Here is a 14,334-nt window from a genome sequence, read left to right on the forward strand (position 1 = left end):
GGTACAAGACAAGTCACTCACTGTTGCACAGACATAGGTGGCATGGGGAGATCCCATGACTTTCTAGAGACTGGAAAGTCAGCAGAAACTTTGAAGGTTCAGTTTGGACAGTCTGAGTTACCCATAGAGTTACTGTGCTCCCAAGAGTCAAGTAGCTGCTCTGCAGGGATCGCCATTTCAGGCAACCTCTGTCCTGTGGATATGGGACAGTTCCTTGCTACCCGTATGCTTGGACATGATCCCCCTTAAAGCTTTGTGTGTAACTTTTTTTGGACAGATTGGTCCTGACTAGTTCAGAATATCCCAGCTGAAAGGCTAACCTTGATCCACTACAGCTTGTATAATACAGAATTACAGAGTAATTCAGTTGAAAGGCTATCTAGTCCAATGTCTAGTCCAGAAGGCTGTCTAGTCCAATGTCCTAATCAAAGCATGGCCAACTTCATAGTATTAGGGAAAATGGTCACTATCAATTTTAATTGTTTAAAGCAGCAGCTTTTTAACATATTACACTTTATATTTTAAGAACTTCTTAATTAAAGGGGTTCATTATGCAAAATATAAAGAAATATATGTGTTTATTAAGCACGCAGAAAAATAATCAGACTGTTGAGGTATATTTTTATTGTAGAAGAACATTACTTACTTTAAATGAAATCCTGGCTCTGATAGGATTATTGTAAAATCTATGTTGTCTTCAGTTTAAAACAAAGCTGATCATTAAAAATACCTATTTCTGTGATTCAGTATGATTTTAAAATGAAGTTAAAGTGATGAAAGTAATTTTTTTTTTTCTTTTAAAATCTGTTTTAGGAACACTGAATGCATTTCAGAATAACTCCTAACATTGTTTTTGAGTTATCTGAACTAAATTGTAATGTTGCTTGTCTCCTTGAAACAGATGAAATACAGCATATACTGTACTTGGAACTGATTTTATTGCTTTCTATTTGTTATTGATCACTAAAGTACATATAGTTGAATACTTTTCCCTGTAGGTATTATAGGAAAATAACTTTTTTTTTTTTTTTTTTTTAATTTATGTTTTCATTTTTATTTCTAGGGATTGGATTTTGCAGCCTTCACAGGACATATGTTTGTTGGTATCTGCCTTGTTGTTCTGGTCTCCTTTCCTTTTCTCAGACTTCTTTACTGGAACAAAAAACTTTACAATAAGGAGCCGAGTGAAATTGTTGGTAAGTGTGAGCATGAAAACATTGTAATAAACACTACTTTAATAGGAATATATGTTAAGCAGGGACTGATTAGTGCCTACAGCAATGTTGTCCTCAGAGGATGTGCCCATTCACCTTCAGTCTCTGAATATTACATTTTAAGGTTTGATTTTTAATTGTGATATTTTCTGACTTCTAGAAATAGATATTTTTCTTGATGCTAAGCTTGAGGTATTGATATGAATAATTAAATATATTTCAAATTTTATGGGGATAACTTGCATCATTTATAGCCAAAGGCTTGAATACTGGAGTGTTCTGTATCACAATAGTTACCATCTGCTCAAGGTGCTCACTTCACAGCTTTGTTTTAGATATATGCCAGGTTTCCCTTATGAGAATGCACTAATATATTCCCTCACTGTTGGTTTCTCCCACTGGATTTTTTCAGCCATATTTTCCTGGTCTGCAGTCAGTGAAGAATGTTTCTTCAATGCTAGAAGAATTTTTCCAGCTTTCCTCTGTGGCTTTTCCAAACTTAGCTTTCTCTGGTGTATAATTTCTGTAATTTAGTACGTCTAAATGCATTTTGTTTTTTAGATTGCTTACTTCCGTAGTTTCTAGAAGTCTTGGTAATGCTGTTCCACTGGCCTTTACAATAGCTGTTGAGTACGTCAGTCCCTTTTTGTCTTTGTGCTTTTATGTCTTTCTATTTGGTGGTTTTGAAGTTTTCGTCATTGTTCTCAGGCTTCTGTTTGAGTGGTGAAACTTAATAATAACACCCAAATGTCTATAATTTCTTTATGAGGTGAGAAATGATTCACAAATCATAATTTCTTAATGGGTTTTGTACTACAAAGATAGCTGAGTGTAACTGTTTCTTCTCCAGGAGTGAAGGTTTTTCATTTTTGCTTGTTGTAGACTTGGGATCCAGGCTACCACAGACCATGTGAATGAACTGTGAATGTGGGGTCTGTTTAGTATGGTGAGGACAGATTTTGATATGGCTGATATAACTTGGCTTCTTTTATAACCCACAGAAGAAGATAAGCCCTTCTAAAGCTTAATATAGCAGTCTACAGTAGAACAGATATATCACATCCCAGAAAGTTTATAACTCTCCTTTGGGTTTAAAGGGAGTCCAAGGTGATTGAGTGGTAGAGATTTTCACAATACATGCCTAATTTAGGCAAGATGAGTACCTCTTGTAGTGACTTGCCTTGGCACAAGGAAAACTAGCTTTAGGAGTATTAAAAAGACAGAAACAACAGTCCTCTCTCCTCAGCAGATGTATCCTGTCTCTTGAATCTCATCTGTAAGAAAGTTCAGACAGAGACTTCACCACCTGGGAAGTTGGCTTTTGTACAGATATCTGGTTTTGAGGGACTGAGGGGCAATGGCCACAAACTGAAGCACAGGAAGTTCCAACTGAATATGAGAGGGCACTTCTGTGCTGTGAGGGTGACAGAGCACTGGCATAGGTTGCCCAGAGAGGTTGTAGAGTCTCCCTCTCTGGAGATATTCAAAACCTGCTTGGATGCCATCCTGCACAATGTTATGAACAATGGTTATCCTGCTCAACAGGGGTGTTGAACTAGATGATCTTCAGAGGTCCCTTCCAACATCAACCATTCTGGGATTCTGTGACTGCAGTGCCCATTCAGCACAAAGTGCTCTCAGCCTATCTGTTCATAGCTCTAGGGGTCAAAGTCCTGCTCAATGTTAAGAAGAAAAGAGTTTTTGGGGTATTCTGCCTAACGGTTTTCTAAGAAAATTAAAGAGAAATTTCTTTCTGTTTGTTTTCTTGGTATGAGATACACGTATTCATTACTGTGCTATTGTACAGCATGAGGCTTTCTACATCCTTAGACATTTGATCCTGAGAGCAAGAGACATAAAGCAATGAGGTCAGTCTCTACAATGCCTAAATATTTATCTGTGACACCACAAAACAAGATTTTTTTTTTTTTTCAGAAATGCCATTGAGAATCTTATTTTCCTAACTTCTCATACTGGAGAAGGCAATGCAAGAAGTTTCCCTCACCTGATAGATAAATCTATTGACCATGTAGTTCTGGGTCAAAGAGAGAAAATATTTTATTTGCTGATAGACAAAACGATAAGACAATTCCGGCTCACCTTTATATACTACATCGGTATACATTCAAAAAGCTCAATTTTTATCTTGGGAGCCAGGAATGCCTTTAGAGGAAATAACTAACTCAATGAAAATTGGTGGTGCTAGCATGCAGAAGAGGACGTTCTCCTCACCTAGCCACAGATATGCCTCAAATTTGTCCCCTTGAAATACTTAATGTTGAGTTTTGCCTTATGGGACGACACTATTGCTGAAAATAATGCATAATCTGAACATGTAGGCAATTCGCTCATGTTTCTATTGCTCACTCTCTTCTGTAACAAAATGCTGAAGTGTAAGTTCCCACCTGTTCTACACAGGACTCAAGAATGACAATCCTTTGTGGATGAGATCATCTCTGGGAGAGGAATTATCTTTTTGTTAAGGAGAAAAGGAACCCTTTAACCTTCCAGATAAAGCCATTTGTAATTATGCATCATTATAAAAAATGATTATTTTTCTTTGTTGCTTGGAAGTATATTATTAAAATCTTTGGTACTCAGCATTTTTTGCAACTTGCCAGCTTTTTTATTTAAAGAGAATTAATTTACTTTTATTCATTTCTTATTTTCTAATAAAAAACATAGCTTTGTGGACCTTTCCATGAATAACTAGAGTTATATACTTCAATTATCTTTAAAAATGCCACCTTGAAAAGTGTCCTGAGATAAGTAATATCTGCAAAGTCAGAAAATTCATTTTATCAACTCTGAGCAATTTTACTCCTAGCATAACAGCATTATTTTGTGAATACACATTTTAGAAAATACAATTATTTTTTTCATCTATAAAATTTAAAACATGCTTTTAAATTTATTTTATTTTTTAATTTTTTTTTAGAAACCAAGTACACATAATAACTGTTGGGTTACCTTGAATAGCACAATCTATTCACGTAGATAGCATTTTTGTGAATGAAACACTGTACAGAAGCTAACATATTTCAATTCATCTCCCAGTAATCGTTGCTACTTGCAGCTTAGTATGTTCAGGTATAGCAGCCTTATAATCAGTATACCATGTATCTTTTCTCATAATCGGCAGCTCCTCCATTGCTGCAAAGCTAATCAGTAGCCGTTCAATTAGAACAAATGCTAAAGCAGTACTCCTTCTATTGAAATTTTCAGTGAAATGGGAAGAGAAAGCGACAAACATGGGCTCTATTAATAGGTAGCTGGAGCAATTTGGATTTGCAGAAGGAGCACAATGTGTTCCAAGGTGTTTTCAGAGGTCCTTGCATTTCAGATGGCAATGATTCTGTGTTAACTTGAAATGGCTTGTTTGAAGCAGCTGCTTTAATCAGCTAAATTTCTGCCATCCCTCATTCTGCCCCCAATTAGCAATTAAGCAAGATATGTGACACTTGTATTATTCTCCTAAGATATTTTTTTTTCACTTTTCCTTGTGCTTTAAGATTTTTCTGTTGTTTTGGCCTATACTGAAAAAGGATAAGAACTAATTTTAAGAAAAAACAGTGCTGTTATTCTGATAATACATTGGCAGATTGATTTCAATGCAGTGTGTTACCACTGTCTTTAAGTTGTTGTCTTTGAACTGAGCTGTAGCACTTGTGCAGCAAGAAAAACACACATCTCTTCCCCAGTAGTACCATTTACCTGCAGTGACTTGAAGTGTAGCATATTACAACATAAAAAAAGAATCTGAAGATCTCAACCATGGAAGAGATAAATTCTTCTGAAAAATGAAGGGATATCATAAGGAATTTTTTGAGTTTGACTTTCATCTGATAAACCTGCACCTTGTTCTGTGTTGTGGAAAAAGATGCTAGGACTGGAGTAGGCTGCTATGAAGTTTTAAAAGGTATATGTACTCTTTCCCAATAGAATAAATAAGGCAAAATAACAGTATATGAGTGGCAGAGGAATTAATGTAGCTGTTCTGTCCCCTCTCCTTCACACTCCCAAGACATTTTCTTACTTGAAATCAAAGTTTTTACATCCCTTAAGGGTTAACCTAGTGTTACTTAGTCCCTGGGAAGCATGAAAAAATATATATATGAAATATGAAATGATATGAAATTATACATATATGAATATGAAAATATGCTGTTATGTTTCAGTTATGAGGCTGTGGAGCTGTGGACCTTAGTGCTTGAGAAGATCCTTTTCCCCAGGACAGTGGTTGACATGTAGTTTGGTGACAAGTATTATGCTTGACATTTTTTGCCAAAGAAGAAGAACATTCACTTGCTGTGATGACTGATTTGGCACCAGCTCCCAATTTCTTCTGTGTTGCTTGCTCCAGTTCTTGATTGTTTTGCTTGTTAAAAGAGAGACCCACTATTGAAACAGGAGGGGTGATGATAAGAGAGGGGGGAGCATGTTTATTCTCTATGTAGTTCACTGTCTGCAGCATCTGGGAAAATAATACTGTGGTAGTATGCAAAACCTACAGCAGAAGGAATTTTCTAATTAATCACAGTCGTGTGTGAAACGCTTAATGTGTGAAAAAACACGACACTGTTTCCCTCAACGTGAAATGTGGTAACCAGATGAGTGAGCAAATCTGTTTCTTCCATGTGGAGCTTTGCAGCTGCTTCTATAAAGGAAGAACTTAGAAAGGAGGAGGAAACAAACAAACAAACGATCAAAAAGAAAACAAACAAAAACAGGCACAAAACTAGCAGAAAATAGGTAGAAACTTTAGAATGGAAAAAGAGAAAAGAATAGGGGAGGGATAATAGGGTTGTCAGATGTGCAACATATAGGACTGTGCTGGCTGTGTACACAAGATGTCCAGATGTTCCTGGATGTAGAGTGTGTTGCTTACATCAGGCCTCATTTCGCATGAAACTATCCAAAGGATGACACAGCTAGAAAGAAAGTCAAGACAGAAGGGAAGATGGAACTGAAAAACCCGTTTAGCACTTAAAGTCTGACGAATTTCTCTGGGTCCCATAGTAGCATAGGCATAATCAGCTGTAACTGTAGCTAACCACAAGGTATTACCCAGTGTTGTCATTGTGAACCCCCTTGCCTGTTGTGGTTCTGAGGTGCTTGCCTCGGTGAACAAACCCCAGGGCACGTGGCTGTGGTTTAACAGCTTTTGTGTTTTATTATGGCATGAAATGTCCTGCCTGCTGCTGGAAGAAGTCATGTACTCTCTCTGTACCAGGCTCTCATGGCCTGTGACGCTAGCCTGGGCTTCCATGTAGACACAGGTTGGTCCTAGGCCTGTCAAGCACACTCAAGCTATAATTCTTTTGTGATAATCATTCAAACAGATTCATAGTTTCTTTCTGGCCTTGAGACATAGCTTGTCAGTCAAAGTTCGTCAGTAGGCACTTAGAAGTGCTGATAACAGGATATTTAAAAAATGATTTAGTCACATCAGTTGTGTCAAATAAATGTGTGTTTAATTTTGTATTTTGCTTGGTTTTGGGGCACTTGTAGGATCTCTCTGCCTGTCATCACCCCAGTTCAGTCTAGGGACCACTTCCAAAGATGTTTTTTACAAGACCACAGGTTTGGCTCTCTGAGTACTTACACAGTCCTCCAATGCTACCCTGGTTGCCTCTGCATCCTCTAGCACTGTTGTGTACCTTCATGCCCTGGCCTGCAGTGTGGTGTACAACCTTTTGGTTTAATGCTAGTGAAGAACTACTCTGATGATTTGCAAGACAACCCCAATGCTTGTTTTGGACACTTTCAAATGAAAAAAATCCCACATAAAATAATAATAATGTCCAGGGCCACAGGGACACTGCAGGGACACAGGTTATAAGGTGTCATGGCGGATCATTGCAACTTTGTGTGATGCTTTTCCTCAGGGCCAGAGAAAGATCTTTAGCCCTATTTCAGTTAGTAAGGTACTTGTAACAGTGGGGACCATGTTAGAATCACTGAGAGGTAAGTCATGTACTGAGCTGGATTAAATACATCAGTAAATCTCTGTCCTCTGGTGTGTTTGTACCTATGTAGGTACTAACTGCCAGTAAAGCACTATTGGTGTTTCAGCACAGCTGTTGAAAGCAGTGGGCTGGCTTACTTGGAAGTTGGTTCAGGTGAGATATTCAACAGTCAGATTATGCAGAGAATAATGTCCAAAGAAACGAATATTTTAAAATGCTTTCGAGCACTCAACTCCAAGCTAGATCTGGCTGGCAGTTTTGCAACATACATTGCACTCTACTGTCCTCACCCAAGATAGGAAATCTATCACAACTTCTTGTGAATTTCTTTTTCAATCAGTTATGATTAAAATTAGATTAGGAAATGTTTCTCAACCCTAGAATTGATTTTTCTGCTTAAAATCAAAGCACGGAAGAGAGAGATCAGCCTGCCTATGTGTACATTAGCACGTTCCCTTGAGCTTCAGAATAAAAAACGAGTGATTTGATATGAAGGATACATGAATACTCCAAACTTTGCCCTATTTGACATTATAGGTAATACTCATATTTTGAGCTTGCTCACACTCTCTCTCTCATCCCAGTGTATGGAAAGCATTTTTAAATCTTGAAAAACAGTGTGGAATAGGAAAACTTTTTTTTTTTTTTCTTCTCTGCAATCCAGTTGTGTATATTAACAATGAATAGTTAATATTTTAGCTTTCCTACTGTAGTGTATAGTGTGCTAAGCTAAAAGATGTAGCTTTCTTACAAATTATGTTGGAATCTAAGACCATATATTTATTGTACATTTTACATCTTTTATTTTAAACAATGGTAAGACTTTCAGTTTAAAAGGAACTAGTCTTACGGTCCCTGTGGACCTGTCTACTCCTGTTTCGGCAATACAGTTCTATCCACCAGGGGTCATGGTTTTATGTTTGAAAATATAAGGAAAAATAATCTCTTATTATTTTCACCTTCAGTAGCTCTTCTATAATCAGGAATACAAATAATTGTAGTTATTTACTTTACATGTATTCAAGATTTTTATATTTTTTTAAAGATTTCAAAACATTTTATGTTTAAAATCCTTGTACATGTCCTTTGTATTCCTTTAGAGTTGATGAAGTATTTCCCTTGGAAAGAGGGAAATGTTGATCTGTCTTTTCTTGTTTTTTTAAGTCATAAAAATGATATTCTGACATTGCAGAATAAGGGAAATATGACAATTGCATTTTATTTGCCTAGTGTATTGATAATGCAGTTGTCAGAAGAAGGTTGCGGTAATATTACTTTACCTGCCTTATTCAGAAAGAAAGTATAATACAGTGGTATTTTGAATCAATAGAGCAGCACTTCACAATTTTATTATATACATTTTTCATTGAAGGATTCAGTACAGAAAAATCTCTGATGGGAGGTAAAAATTTAGGAAGCGATACCTGCAGTTTCTTTTACAGCACTTGTCCCCCTAGATTTTTGTGTGCATACTGCAACTGCAGAACAATAGTACGGATATACGGATATATGCCAGGAAGGCCTGGGCATTCTTTAACAGTGTTTTATGATACACTATGGCAAAGTTTTCACTTTGCTCTTTTGGTGCTAAAGCTCCTAAAATCTTCCTGGTATACAGCGCTACATATTATGTTAATTTAGTACATGCCCTGTATCATTTTGCTGCAAAGAGCTTTCTCTGTGATGACTGTTCACAAAAAAAAAGTATAATCTTGGCATTTTTAAATTATTTTTGCCATTTTTTTATGTATCAAAGCTGAATGAGCTGAACTTATTAGTAACCATTTCTTACACTTAAACCAGTAGCAAAAAGATATGCTAGTTCTGAAGTGAGCTTATTTTGCTCTTCATTTTGCCCTTAGATGAAGCATTTTCTTTTTTATCTTTTGGATTATGAGAGGTATCCTCTTGAGGCTGTATCTTTTCATGGTTCTTTTCCCTTAATAGGACTCGGGGAATACCATCTTTCAGTCTTTGCTTGCAGCACTTTCTTTTTTCCTTGGTATTGAAATGACCTCAGCAGTTGTTTGGTTTACTGCAAAATGTTTTATGATTGGAGTTTATCTGTCCACTTCTAAAAAAAAGGATAGTGAGTTGAACATTTTTTTTTTTTTTAATTATGAGGTGGTTGTACTTTAATGGAAAACATTGGCTTTTAATTGCTAAGTCTAGCAGTCTGAGTTAAAACGTCTTGATAGAGAGTAAACAGGAATTATTTTTATAGATTTCAGACCAGATGACTTTTCTTCTGAAATAAACTGTACTGGGATTTTAGATAAATTTTAGGCTGAAAATACTTTATTCTTTACTTCCTATGACCCTTTGCTATTCTCAAGCAGAAGAGATTATTGTGATAATATTGGGCAAGTGCTTATGGTACACATGGAGCCTAAATATACTCATATATTTTTGAAGGATGGGGAAATAAAGCACAGGAAATTAAGGGGCAAATCCAAAATGACTGAAATAATGTTGCATCTCTAAGTCGGAGAACAGAGTATATATTTCCTGAGACCCCATCTCTCGTTCAGTAAGAAACCAGCTGGAGAGTAATGTATGTCTTTTTCAACCACCTTGAAACACTGTGAGAGACCTAACTCTCTTTAATATCTGCAGATCACTCCATCTGAGTGTTATGTGACCATCATAAAGGTATTGAATTGACTACTCTGTCATAAAATGTAGCGGTGATCTTGTAGTGTTTTGCTGAAATTCCTCATGCTTCTTTTAGTAGTTAAAATTACAGGGGACAATCCAAAGCACAACTAGGAAAATACATTTCAGTTTTTAAGAAAGATCCTTGCTGTTTTTCATCTTTTTTAACAGCCTGGCTCCCGTGGCTGTTGTTGTCTGCCCTAGCTTGCCCAGAAGAAAACCCTACAGAGGTGGTTTAAAAGTGTGGCTCAATCTGAAATACCATGCAGTTTTCTGCCTGGGCTTCAGCGGCTTTATTGCAGGGACAGGGGGCTCTTGTACTTCTTGTGCCATGGCTGCAGTCCCATGCAGAGCATCTGAATGTGTCCTAGGTGCTTCAGTGACCAAATGGGGCCCCAGCAGTCTGAAAGCTGATATAAATCTTCTGTATCACTTTATGCAGCACTGTGCAGATTTCTTGCATTCCTTTGCAAGTATTTAGCTGAATCAGGCAAAGTGTGTTTTGTTGCAGTTTTGAAGACCCTGCAATATTTATGCGTCTGCTTACCTCTATCCACATGGCTTATAAATTGTCCTACTCAAGAGAATAAATACAAGGACGTTTCATATATATACATATATATACATATATATATATACGTATATATAAAATTATTATTTTTTCCTTACCAGAATTAGAGTTTATGCTCATCTCCTCTTGAGGGGTGCTGCCTCCAGGAAAGAGGTGTCGGTTGTTGAGCTGGAAATTCCTCAAGGCAAATTCTTTCCACACTTGGACTTCACCTTTCTAACTTAGTTTCTGAGCTTTTAAAATGGAGATGACATTTACTTACACTCTAATAATGCTGAGAAAATAAATTACATTATATCAGGGATTTAAAAATTTACTTAAAGTTATAGGTATTAATATTGCTAGATTAAGCTATAATTCATAGTACTTAATTTACTTTTCAGTTAACATTTAAACAGAAGTATCCTTGTTAGCTAAGTTAGCTAAGAAAAATAACTGCTTCACTGGAAAAAGTTAAGCTACAATATCATGTGGAGAAAAAATGCTTTCACAGGAACATGCTTTGAATTTTGTTAGTCACAGCCCCAAATTGTCTTGCTTGCAAAAAGGTAGATAATATATTTAGTGCACTTGCAGGTTAAAAATTGTCATTTTATGATAATTCTTATCATCTCATCAAGATTGGTCATGCTCTTCTGAATATCTTCAATTAACAAGACTGTCCTCTTCAGATTCTGAGACTGGGAATTAATTACACTCAGTTTTTAGAATGTCTTCTTTGTTATTGGCAGTCAGGTGGGAGGGAGGGTATGATTAAGTGAAAATCAGTCTGACTATTAATTGGTGCACTGCAGAAAGAATATGCATTTTTGGTTAAACAATGTTTTCTAAAATGTAGAAAATCTTACCTAAAATGTCACAGCTCAGGTCTGCAGCTGATGTTCTGTTAATTTCAATGACTCCAGGACTTCAAGCCTGTTTTTTCCATGGTGAAATATGCTAAATGACAATAACAGTGGAGGACATGTGGCCTGCGCTGTACAGGGCTGCTGCCCAGATATGCAGGGACAGGTTCAGGAAAGCCAAGACACAAGTAGAACTGAGCTTGGCAAGGGATGTAAAAAATAACAAGAAGGGTATCTATAGGTACATTTGCCAGAAAAGAGAGGCCAAGGAGAGTGTTCCACCTCTGATAAAGGAGAAGGGAGAACTGGTAACAACAGACATGTAGAAGGCTGAGGTACTCAACAACTTCTTTCCCTCAGTCTTCACAGTCAGTCAGGCTTCCCACATCTCATTTTCCTGAACCTGTAGGTGAGGGCCTGGGGGACAAAGCCATAGAATGGAATCATAGAATGGCTTGGGTTGGAAGGGACTTTAAAGATCATCTAGTTCCAAACCCCAAATCCCTCCCACTGTAAGCAAAGAGGGTGGGCTCTTGTGAAAACATCTGTCCTCCTGAACAATGGCTGCATGTGTTGAGGCCCTGCTTCAAGGATGTGGTCAAGCATCACTCATCTGTGGGAAGTAGAGAGTAATTTTTTTCCTGTGCACTTCCACATAGCCTTCATTTTTATTTATTTTTTATTTTTTTATTTTTATATTTTTTCCCCCACCCTTTTCCCCTTTCTTTTTTTCCTTTTTTTCCCCCTTTAGTTAAATTGTTTAGTTAATAATAAGCTTTCCATAATAATAATAATAATAATAATAATAATAATAATAATAATAATAATAATAATAATAATAATACTTTTTTTTCCCTTTAATTAAATTATCCTTATCTCAACCTGTGAGTTGTTCTTTACTTTGCTTCTTCCCCTCCTCATCTAAGGAGGGGGGGAGTGAGAGAGCAGTTGTGGCGTTTAGCTGCCTAATACGGTAAAACCACCACAGTGCCTGGAAAGACCATGGGAAAGGCCCTCCTGGAAGCAATGTCAAGGCACATGCAAGACAAGCAGGTGATCTGAGACAACCAGTATGCCTTCACCAAGGGCAAATTGTGCTTGATGAATCTGGTGTCCTTCTATGATGGAGTGACTGCATCACTTAACAGGGGAGAGCTGACCAATGTCATCTACCTGGACTTCTGTAAGGCCTTTGACACAGTCCCACATGACATCCTGGTCTCCAAATTGGGGAGAGATGGATTTGAAAGGTGGACCCTTCAGTGGATAAGGAATTGGCATGAAGGTCACACACAAAGAGTGATGGTCAATGGCTCTATGACCAAGTGAAGGCTGGTGATGAGTGGTGTCCCTCAGGGGTCCATCTTGGGACTGGAAATATTTAAGATCTTTGTCAACAACAGACAACGGGACTGAGAGCACCCTCAGCAAATTTGCAAATGACACCAAGCTGAGTAGTGCAGTTGATACAACAGAAGGAAGGCATGCCATCCAAAGAGACCTGTACAAGGTTGAGAAGTGGGAAAAAGTGTGTAGAAAAACAACAACAACAACGAAAAGTGGGTAGAACCTAATGAGGTTCTACAGGTCTAAGTGCAAGGTGCTGCACCTGGCTCAGGGAAACCCCAGACATGAGCACAGACTGGGAGAAGAACTCTTTGAGAGCAGCCCTGCAGAGAAGGACTTGGGGGTTCTGGTGGACAAAAAGCTTGACATGAGCCAGCAGTGTGTGCTTGCAGCCCAGAAGACCGACTGCATCCTGGGCTGCATCAACAGGGGAACAGTCAGAAGGGTGAGGGAGGTGATTGTTCCCCTTCTCTACCACCTGGAGTCCTGCATCCAGGTCTGGGGCCCCCAGCATAAGAATGATGTTGATCTGTTAAAGTGGGTCCAGAGGAGGGCCACACATATGATCAGAGGGCTAGAGCACCTCTGCTATGAAGAAAGGCTGAGAGAGCTGGGGATGTTCAGTCTACGGAAGAGAATGTTCTGGGGAGACCTCACTTCAATACTTACAGAGGGCTTATAAAAAAAAAAAAAAGAGCAGCTTTTTGCTCAGGCAGATAATGATAGGACAAGGGATAACAGTTCTAAACTAAAAGAGGGGAGATTTAAATTAGATGTTAGGAGGAAATTCTTCACTTAGAGGGTGGTGAGGCACTGAAACAGGTTGCCCAGAGAAACTGTGGATGCCCCATCCCTAGCGGTGTTCAAGACCAGGTTGGATGAGATCCTGGGCAATCTGATCTAGTGGGTGACATTTCTGCCTATGGTAGGGGGCTTGGAACTGGATCCTATGGACAAAACAGATTAGCAGCATAGGGATTGTACATTTGCTGATCCTTTTTTTTTTTTTTTTTAAATCCAAGAGATATGACAAAATATTATTTTCTTGTTGGAAATGGACTTTCTAGCAAAAAAAAAGTCTGTGAAAAAACAATGGTAGGTATTCTTCTATAGTACCTTGTGGACTTTATGAATGCACCATTTTCACAAAGATTTTTTGATATCATATAATGAGATAATAAATGTAGGCTGAGCCACAGTAAGGTTAACCTTGCAAAAAACCTGCAGACTGGGTTTTCCTGGATGAGTGAGTGGAGTCAGCGTGCCCTGACCATCACCTCCCATCTGAGTAGGGGACGGAAACTTATGGAAATGTGGAAATGAGGTATGAGACCTTCTCACTCAAGGCCAGCCAAATGCTGTCCTATTGCCTTAGCTATAGTTTCAAAGTAATTGATAAGAACCTGAAGCTTCATAAACTCTTGTCACTTGTGTTTAACACAGTTAAAAGATCAATTGTTCCCAAACTGTACAGGTTGATACCCAAGTGGATTTGCAGACCTGAGATGGTAGGACTAGATAAAGGCCCAAAGGTTTCTGGTTGGGTTCAGTGTTCTCAATGACATCAAGGGTATTGCATTATATTTCCTTCACAACAAAAACTACTGCTAACACATGCATATATATACACATATATACAGCACCTGGTGCCATAAAACACATTTACAATAAAAATGTGCCTGGAACTGAAAAAGGAAGAACTTTCTGTTAGAAGGTTTTGTTAAAAACTTGGA

General features: G+C 37.8%; 1 protein-coding gene across 2 annotated transcripts in view; it reads left to right on the forward strand.

The window, feature by feature from the left end:
* The window catches only part of OCA2 (OCA2 melanosomal transmembrane protein), a 195,874-nt gene that overhangs the window by 96,653 nt on the left and 84,887 nt on the right, over nucleotides 1-14,334 (forward strand). For both annotated transcript variants that reach the window (XM_013104470.5, XM_021275880.4), the window contains one exon: nucleotides 1,064-1,196. In XM_013104470.5, coding sequence (XP_012959924.3) covers nucleotides 1,064-1,196 — 133 coding nt within the window. The remainder of the gene's footprint in view (nucleotides 1-1,063; nucleotides 1,197-14,334) is intronic.

The sequence above is a fragment of the Anas platyrhynchos genome, chromosome 1, assembly GCF_047663525.1.
Source record: "Anas platyrhynchos isolate ZD024472 breed Pekin duck chromosome 1, IASCAAS_PekinDuck_T2T, whole genome shotgun sequence".
NCBI lineage: Eukaryota > Metazoa > Chordata > Aves > Anseriformes > Anatidae > Anas > Anas platyrhynchos.